The sequence below is a fragment of the Silene latifolia genome, chromosome X, assembly GCF_048544455.1.
Source record: "Silene latifolia isolate original U9 population chromosome X, ASM4854445v1, whole genome shotgun sequence".
Taxonomy (NCBI): Eukaryota; Viridiplantae; Streptophyta; class Magnoliopsida; order Caryophyllales; family Caryophyllaceae; genus Silene; species Silene latifolia.
Window position 1 is genome coordinate 25,309,221 of NC_133537.1, and position 9,526 is coordinate 25,318,746.

At 39.5% G+C, this 9,526-nt stretch overlaps 1 protein-coding gene across 1 annotated transcript; it reads left to right on the forward strand.

Moving 5' to 3' along the window:
* The first annotated feature begins 3,400 nt into the window (after nucleotides 1–3,400).
* Nucleotides 3,401–8,667, forward strand: LOC141617068 (uncharacterized). The gene is made up of 7 exons (XM_074434238.1): nucleotides 3,401–3,416; nucleotides 4,338–5,383; nucleotides 5,688–6,164; nucleotides 6,282–6,365; nucleotides 6,429–6,632; nucleotides 6,728–8,444; nucleotides 8,519–8,667. The coding sequence occupies exons 1-7, from the start codon at nucleotides 3,401–3,403 to the stop codon at nucleotides 8,665–8,667; spliced, it is 3,693 nt and encodes a 1,230-aa protein (XP_074290339.1).
* The last annotated feature ends 859 nt before the right edge of the window (nucleotides 8,668–9,526 follow it).

The window sequence follows — 9,526 nt, forward strand, 5'->3', positions numbered from 1 at the left end:
CGAACTCCTGCTATGTTCGATCGAGAGGTGGATTTATGGTGTTTCTCGATCGAGTAGATTTTATACTCGATCGAGAGGTTTTGGCTGGAAATTAATCGATCGAGAAGTTTAAATGTGCTCGATCAAACACTTTGTTATCTGACGCAAGATTCTACTGCATAAACCTTATTTACTTAATATCTTAGTTATCGTATTTAGGTTAATAAATATCTTTCCTATAAATAGGAGAGACTTAATTAGGTTTAGGGATCTTTCATTAATCTTTTAATCGGTCATGAATTTCAGAACTTAAGCATTCATTATTCATTACTCTCGTTCAACGTTGCTTCGCTATTTCTCGGAACTCGATTTGTGTAATTCCTTTCTCTCTTTAATTCATAGTTTTAATTCTTTCTGCCAACATTTAATTTTCTTGTCTCTTAATTGTTGTTAGCGTATTAGAATTTATACTTAGTTTATGCAATTTCTGTTATTTCATCTTTATACCATGTTTAATATAGTTTTATCTATCGTTATCAGTTTTATTATTGTTATGAGTAGCTAAATTCCTAATTGCTGGGATTAGGGGAGTCATGATAGTAAAACAATGAAGCGATAATTAGTTTAGGAGGTTTAAATGTGAGAATTGTCTTATAGCAATATAACAGGGATTACTTGGTTGAGTGCACGCGACTATATTAATTAACCTGGTTAAATTCAGGCCAAGATCGGAAGATTGGAATGAACAGACCTGTTATGAACAATAGACTACCATAATCAGAGCGGAAGCTATTTAGGAAGACTCTAGGGCGGATAGCGGACCGGAATGACCTTTCCACTACCCTTCTCACATCAGATCGACTTTCTATTTATTTGATCACTTTCTATTTCACTCTTGCCAAATTTGATTGTCATTTCTTTTATTGCTTTTAATTCAGTTCATTATTTTAGTTAAAACAAATCAACCAACCACCCCCATTTTGTGACCGTAGACAGACTAAATAACAAGTAGATAGTGACCGCCACCCTGTTGATACGATACCCTGCTTACCTCTACTGCATAAGTTTAGGCCGGTTAGATTTTATTTTTGATAGGTTGCGACAGCCGTGTCAAAGCCTATCATTGAACCTCTTTAAAGGATTACCCCACCCGAATAACATATTTGGTTCAGTGGAGTATTACTCCATAGGCTTGTCCTTGATCAGGATTTTAGTCGGGGGATAATAGTCAAATGGGTTCTCTAGGTTCCCTCCTCCTCTGGCATAGGGATTGTTACGGCCCGGCTGCTAAGGTTTTACCCTTGAAAACAGGGATCGTTTTGTCCAGCGCCATTACCAACATGTGCATGAAATCTGAAATTCTGAGGCTCTGAGCTCCACTTTTTGCCTATCCAATCGCTCATAAACGGTGGAGATTGGGCGTTGTTATCCCTTGGTGGATAACCTAATGCAGGTTCAATCCCCATATTCCCAATTACGGGGTATGAGCTTGGTGTAGGATACCCACTCTGGATATTAGGTAACATCCCACTGGGATCATGTGTTTGCCCTATTGTCCGAGTACCATTATACTCAACATCTCGCTCAGCAGGCACACAACGTTGATGACCATATGCACTTTTTTTATTGACAAAGGCCTTGATGACGGTACTCACCATATTAGAACGTCAAATTTCTTGCACTGGGCTGTCCATATGGTGCTTCATATACTCTTGAATGAGTAGACAAAGGATTTCGTGATCTAGACTCACTAAAACAACCGTTAATAGTTCTAAGATAACCCTTAATATGTTCTCCTTTGTTAATTTGAGTGTTCATATCTTGGAATCCATCATCCATCATCTAATAATCTACATAACCGCTCATTCAAGCTATTATGTTTATTTATCAATGGCTTTAGTCGATTTATAACCTCATAGTCAATATCTTTTGACAGAACCTTTTGAGTAGTGGCTAAGACGTGCAATTAATATTTGATTGGTAAAAACAATATGTGTAGATGAGGAATCGAACACCCGCATTGACAGTCAACTGATTGCCGCACTACAATTATACGTGTATGAGTTTACTGTTGCTCATCATTTATTATACTTTTTTATCCCGTAAAAAGAGTGCGAATGAACCCATGAACCCCTCCCATCCCTCCCCCTAAAACCGAAAACCGTCCTGCGAAATACCCATAACTGAATAAATAACATTGACCCTTTTCAGGCTGCCTATATATACCAATAACATTTATAGTAAAACATAAACGAGCTATGGCCAGACTAAAACACTCTGATGTGAGTTTTATTACCTCGCAAGTGAACGAGATTCGTTGCACTAATTGAGGGTCGAAACCACAAGGACCATGGGTGATTATTAATCATTTATGTTCTAATGTTTAGCTAAGTCAAACGCAACATGAAAAGCTGTTTATCTAAATGAACTAGATTAGCTCAAAATAAGAAAGCAAGCTAATATAATACGGTTTTACTCTAATTAATTAAGGCCTAGGGTACGACTCAACTGCCAACAATCATAATTTACTATTTATTTTATCAATTAGTTGTCGAAGGGTAGACTTTCGGGTGGAAACGCCTCTAGGTCGCCTAATATTTCTCTCCCGGGTTCATAAAAGGACGCTTGCATTATCGACTCAACTCCCTCCCAGGCTCATAACTCGATTTCCCCGACTCAAATTTCAAGGCTCACTAAAACGGGCCCATTATCGCTCACCACTCGCAAAGGCCAAGGCTTAAGCCTGCGATAATCCCCGGTCATCCCGACCCTTCTCCCGAAGGTGACTTTAAAACCGTTAAGTAAAAGTACCCCACTTGGGTTCTCCCTTCCGGGTTCAACCCAAATCGACAAACAAACTTTACTACTAAAATCTCAACCTAATCAATTCCCATTGATGGTCAAGGGTTAAGAATCAACTATAATCCCAATTAGAGCATAAACAATTCAATCCCCTTACTTAAACCCGACAAATTCCTCCTCAACAACTAATTTAGTGAAACTAATTAGATAAATCACTCATGTTGGGGCCTAATTGCACCATAGTGAGGGGACTACTCACTAATCATGGGGGTTAAACTAGTATTAGCAATAAAGTTGGAATCTTTGCAATTAAACATGGTGAGATTAAAATTTACACTAAATAACATGCAATTAACAAAATAAAGATGATGGAATACTAATTAAACCAAATTCTAGCATCAACTAAGTATATAGGATGAACCATTATGCAGAAACATACCAAATATTCAAACTTTAAGTAAGACAAAATGTAAACAATTGACAAAGAAAGGAAAGAGAAGAGAGATAATACCAACAAAAAACAAGGAAGAACAAGATGGAATAAAAATGCTTAATCATGAATAAAAGATGAATAATTGGTGACAAATTACAGAGATAAAATGTGTTTTCTCTCACTAAAATGTTACAATATGAAGGTAGATAGAGAAAATCTTTGAAGTTTATGCTTATATAGTAGGTTACAAAATAAGTAAAACGAATAAAACAAAGTCGTTTAAGTTAATAGAAGATGCGCGCAAATCTGGAGCTGAGCACGGTTGAGTTGAGGAAGGCACGGTGATGAAGGCACGGTATGGCCTTCCCTGAAAGCAGTGCGCACTGACCACTTGAGGAAGGCACTGTGAGATTGGCACGGTTTCTTCTTCCCTGAATGAGATGCGCACTTTGCTTACAAGATAAGTGCTAAACTTCATTTTTCTTCATTTTGGGTCTTTATTCCTTCTTTTGTTGGGTCATTGGTCATGTGGTTGGCTTGTGGGTCTCTCCTAAGTTGGTGTAATATTATCTAGGCCTCCATACTTCGTTCAAAGACAACCAAAACAAGTAAAACCAAACCAAATACCCAAATGATTGGTTTTGAGCATCTTGAGCAATTAAAACATGAATATGCAGAAAACATGCATACAAGCGAGTTATAAGTGAAGGTTTTTAAGGCATGGAAAACACGTAAATAATGTAGTTATCAAATCTCCCTCACACTAAGCCTTAACTCGTCCTTGAGTAGTCAAAATATGCTCAAAACTAGACAAAAGAAAGACTCTTATTAGGTAAACGGAATGCACGTTATAAGAAACGCTCACCATTATTCAATTTAATAAGCCGAAAGAGTATTAGCAAACGCTACGCTCTTTCAACCCACGTAATTTCATTTATGAGGAGATGTAAAAGTCATCAACAAATACGGTTATAGAGAGAGAAAGCTTACATTTCCACAATTTCTTCAGCAATGGCGAGAAATCGAAGGAATGTAAATAATAATAATACTCCACAAAAACACAAAAATACTAGTTCATCAAATAATAAACACAAAAATAGTAGTAATACGATACATATTACAGAATTACGAGAGATTGCTGCTGAAGTTACAGCACCCGAAAGTTCTAAGACAGCGGAATTACGATCGTTTAATTTGAGCAAGGAAGTGAGTGCAGTACCGGAAATTACTGTTACGACTGAAACGGAGTGGAAGACAGTTGGCGCGAAAGCAGGAACACCATTGGAACAACCTCGCGTTAAAATTGAAACAGGGGACGTCCAAGGTGAGCTTGAGTTCTGGTCTTCGTCTGTATTCTGCTTTGTTTTGGGAGCTAATCCTCCTAATCATGTTATGGATGGCTATGTTAGAAGAATTTGGAAGGAATTATCGATTGATAAAGTTACTTTTCAAGCGAATGGTGTTTGTATTGTTCGATTTAGTAAACAAGAGGATAAGGAGTCTGTGCTTCAATCTGAACAGCTATTCTTTGATAATAAACCTTTTATTATTAGAGATTGGCAACCTGATGTGAAATGTGTGAAGGATAAGCCTGATTTGGTGCGAATTTGGGTGCGATTGTATAATTTGGACCTTAAATTTTGGGGAAAAGCCTTACCTAAGATAGTTAGCATGATAGGTACACCTATTAGACCTGATCGTGCTACTGAGAAGAAGGAGTACTTGGAGTACGCCAGGTTCATGGTGGAAGTGAAATTGGGACATCTTCTACCTGATAAGATTGAATTCATTGATGATAAGGATGTGGTGCAGTTGCAGGAGGTCTCTTATGAATGGAAACCCCTGGTATGTTCTCAATGTTCTTGCATTGGACATGATGCTGCTATGTGTAGGAAGCGTGCTGATGAGGTTCGTAAGAAACCTGCTCAGAAAGTTTGGAGGCCTAAAGCTCCGGTACCTGTGAAACCAGCTGCTGTTCCTGTGCAGGTTGCTCCTGTGCAATGTGTGGAGCCTGTGCAGGAAACAATGGTTTTGCCACAGATTAACCCTCCTGTGATGGTTACCCCTCTCCCTTTCAGAGGCAAGGAGATGGCTTCACCAGCTAGTCTGGTTCATCGCATGTCTAGACTAGGGAGGGGAAGCAGTCAGGGGGGCCCTACAGTACTTGAAGTAATTCAGCAGTCCCTGAGACAAAGTTTATTGAATAGTATGGGGAAGGGGAGATCAACAATCATTCAAAATGGTTAATATAGGATTTTGGAATGTTCGAGGCCTTAATAAATGGAATAAGCAAGGTGATATTAGGAGATTCTTGCATATTAATAAAATAGGCCTGTTTGGTTTGGTTGAAACCAGGGTCAAAATAAAGAATAAAGATAGAATACAAGCTGGGTTTAGTAGTCCCTGGCAAATAATTGACAATAGTGAGGTAAAAGATAGTGGTAGAATCTGGTTATTGTTGGATTCCTCACAGGTTATGGTTAATTGCATTAGGAAGGATTTGCAGGTCATTCATGCTCAGGTTACTAATCTGGTGACTGGGTTTGGATGGACTTGCTCTTTGGTGTATGGGTGCAATGCTGATTCTGATAGAGTTGCTCTTTGGGACTCTCTGATTGCTCTGAAAGCTAATGTCCATGGACCTTGGCTTGTAATGGGTGATTTTAATAATGTTTTGTATGTGGATGAAAGGATTGGGTCTCAGGTGACTGATGCTGAGGTTAAGGGGTTTCAGAACTGTGTGGATGTGTGTGGTTTGTATGACTTGGTTTCTACTGGTGCCTACTTCACCTGGAACAACAAGCAGGAGGGTGATACTAGGGTATACAGTAGGATTGACAGGGTTCTGGCAAATGATGATTGGATCTTGAATAGACCTAATGGTGTTGTTTCTTTCCTTCCTGAGGGGCTTTATGATCATAGTCCTTGCTTGATTGAGCTAGGGGAGGATGTTGAGAGAAGGAAGGGTACTTTTAAATATTTTAATATGTGGGGGAAACATGCTGAGTTTAAGAACATAGTCAATGAGACTTGAAGACAGCCTATTTATGGTTGTTTTATGTTTCAGTTGGTCAAAAAGCTTAAGCATCTGAAACACCCTTTGAAGAAGTTGAATAATGGGAGATATGGGGATATTGAGAACACTGCTATGGTTGCTAGACTGCTGCTGGAAAGTATCCAGAAATAGCTGCATAGTGACCCTAGGAATGTGCAGCTTCAAGCTGAGGAGAGAGTTGCATCTGATTCTTACAAAGAGCTTGATGCTGCCAGGCTTCTTTTCATAGCACAAAAAGCTAAAGTTCAGTGGGTTAACTTAGCTGATGACAACACTAGGTACTTTCATAGTACCATTAAAGCTAGACGTGCCCAGAATAAGGTTCTTAAGATTAAAGATATGCATGGGGTGATTTGTACTGAGGTTGCTGCCATTGAACAAGCCTTTGTTGATTACTATCAGGATTTGTTAGGTAGTTCTTCCGAGGTTGTCTGTGTGTCCTCTTTGTTGTTAAACAGGGTAGTGTAGTGAATGCTGAGCATGCCAGAGGGATGGTTCAGCAGGTAACTGATGATGAGATTAGGGCAGCACTCTTCTCTATTCCTGTGGAGAAGGCTCCTGGTCCTGACGGCTACTCTGCTGGTTTTTTCAGAGATGCTTATGACATCATTGGAGGTGATGTGCTTAACTCTGTAAAAGAATTCTTCAGTACTGGCAGACTGTTACAGCAAGTTAATGCTACTGTGCTTACTCTTATTCCAAAGGTGGATTGCCCTAATTCAGTCCATGATTTTCGTCCCATTGTTTGCTGCAATGTCATTTACAAGTGCATTTCCAAAATCATTTGTAAAAGGCTTTCTGGAGTGCTGATGGACATTGTTAGTATGAATCAGAGTGCGTTTATTAAGGATAGAGAGATTGTTGATAATATTCTTATTTGCCAAGTTTTGGTAAGGCTTTATGGGAGGAAATCTTGCACACCTAGGGCCATGCTTAAAATTGATCTCAAAAAGGCTTATGATTCCATTGAATGGGCCTTTCTTAGGGATATGTTGATTGCTCTTGAGTTTCCTGATCAGATGATTCAGTGGATTATGGTGTGTGTTACCACAACTTCCTTCACCATTTCTTTGAATGGGTCACGGTTTGGGTACTTTAAGGGAGAAAGGGGTTTGAGGCAAGGGGATCCCATGTCTCCTTTGCTTTTCATGCTTTGTTTAGAGTATTTTTCTAGGATCCTCAGGGTTGTTACTGAGAAGCCTGAGTTCAGGTATCATTCCTTATGTAGGGGGTTGAAACTAAGTCATCTTGCTTTTGCAGACGATCTTTTGTTGTTCTGCAGGGCTGATACAGCTTCAATTACTATCATTTTGAGAGCTTTCCTGAATTTCTCTGAAGCTTCTGGCCTGTGTATGAATAAGGCAAAGTCAGATATATATTTGAATGGTGTTGATGACAACCTAGCTACCAAAATTATCAGGCTTGCAGGGTTAAAGTTGGGGCAATTCCCTTTTAGATATTTGGGTGTCCCAATTTCTTCCAAGAGACTGAGTGTTGCTGATTTCAATAGGGTAGTGGACAAAATTGTAGCAAGGATTAGAGGTTGGGGAGCTAAACATCTTAGCTATGCAGGGAGGCTGGTCTTGGTTAAGGCAGTTCTAACTCAGATGCATGCTTACTGGGCTAGGATTTTTCTGTTACCAAAAGGAGTCATTCACAAGGTGGAATGCATTTGCAGGAATTACCTTTGGGCAGGGCATGCTGAGTATAAGCACTCTCCTCCTGTTGCTTGGGAGACTTGTTGTTTACCTAAGGAACAGGGTGGTTTAGGTATAATCAATTGCCATCTGTGGAATGTTGCTCTGATAGGCAAATATGCGTGGTGGATCCATAGTAATAAGGAGAGTCTCTGGATTCAATCGGTGCATCACATTTATATTAAGCAATATGATTGGTGGATGTACGAACCTACTCAGAATTCTAGTTGGACGTGGAGACAGATTTGCAAGGTTAAGGACATGCTTAAGCCAGGTTTTTTGAATGGAGCTTGGGATGGAAACTATTCTATTCAGAAGGGGTATCAGTGGTTACTTGGTCCTTGTTCAAAGAAGGATTGGGTACCTATGGTTTGGAATAGAGTATGCGTGCCCAAGCACAACTTTAGCACTTGGATTTATGTTCAACAACGTTTCTTAACGCAAGATAGGCTGCAAAAGTTTGGTGTCAGCACTTCTGGTGTGTGCTATCTGTGTGGAATGCAATTGGAAACACACAGTCATCTGTTCTTTGACTGCTTGTTTCGCTTACAGTGTTTGATGCAACTACAGAATTGGCTGCAGGTTCAATGACATGGAGATGTGATGGACTGGATTATTCGTTGGAGGTGTCGCTCTTTGCTGAAAAAGCAGGTGGTAATGGCTGCAATTTCTGGTCTCATATACAGCATTTGGGACTGTAGGAACAAATGTAGGTTGGAGCATTACATTACTCAACCACGAAGTCTTGTGAAAGGAGTACAGCAGTTGGTGAAGATTAGAGTGAACAAGGGAGATTTTGTTAAGGGAAGCATGAAATGTAAGGCTTGGCTACAACACATTAATGTAATAGATTAGTAGCTTAGCTTATAATGAGTATGAAAAGTGTATGGTGTACTATGGTTGATTTTAATGAGATTCACATTTTCACCAAAAAAAAAAATTCATTTATGTGGGAAAAGCGAAATTCGGAAGGCAACTAAGGTCTTGCACAAAACTTAGACACATCCAACATAAAGTCACAAATAAACATGTAAGGATGCATAAAAAAAAAGTCAAACCGCTTTCCTCATCTAAGCGGCCGTTTTACTTTGGAAATCAAAGGTCTAAGTCGGGAGATACCGTCTCATAGTCTTAACGAGGTGTCAACCCCCTAAAAGTGGCCCGAGCAACCCAAACGTGACGACCAAATGCCAATGAAACAAATTCAAAAGCGGGAAAGGGGAAGCAAAACTAAACGTCTAAAATTGACATGACACAAGATTCGACCTAGTGTGACCCATGGCTAAGAGGGCCTAGACCACCGAATTCCTCGTGGTTTTCACTTGCCACTCATTTGAAAGAACGGGTAGTTATTGTGACAAAAAATAACCAAACCACTCACCTACTCGACTCGTGAGACATGCACGCAATCTAATGTGGAATCCTCTCCTAAACGACCATATATGATATGCAAAAAGTGAGAAATGTGCATAAAAAAAACAAGGATCGTAATGCGGCTAGGTAACGGGTCAAAACGGGATTCGTCTGAGAACTGAATAATGAGAGGTTACACATCAAGAA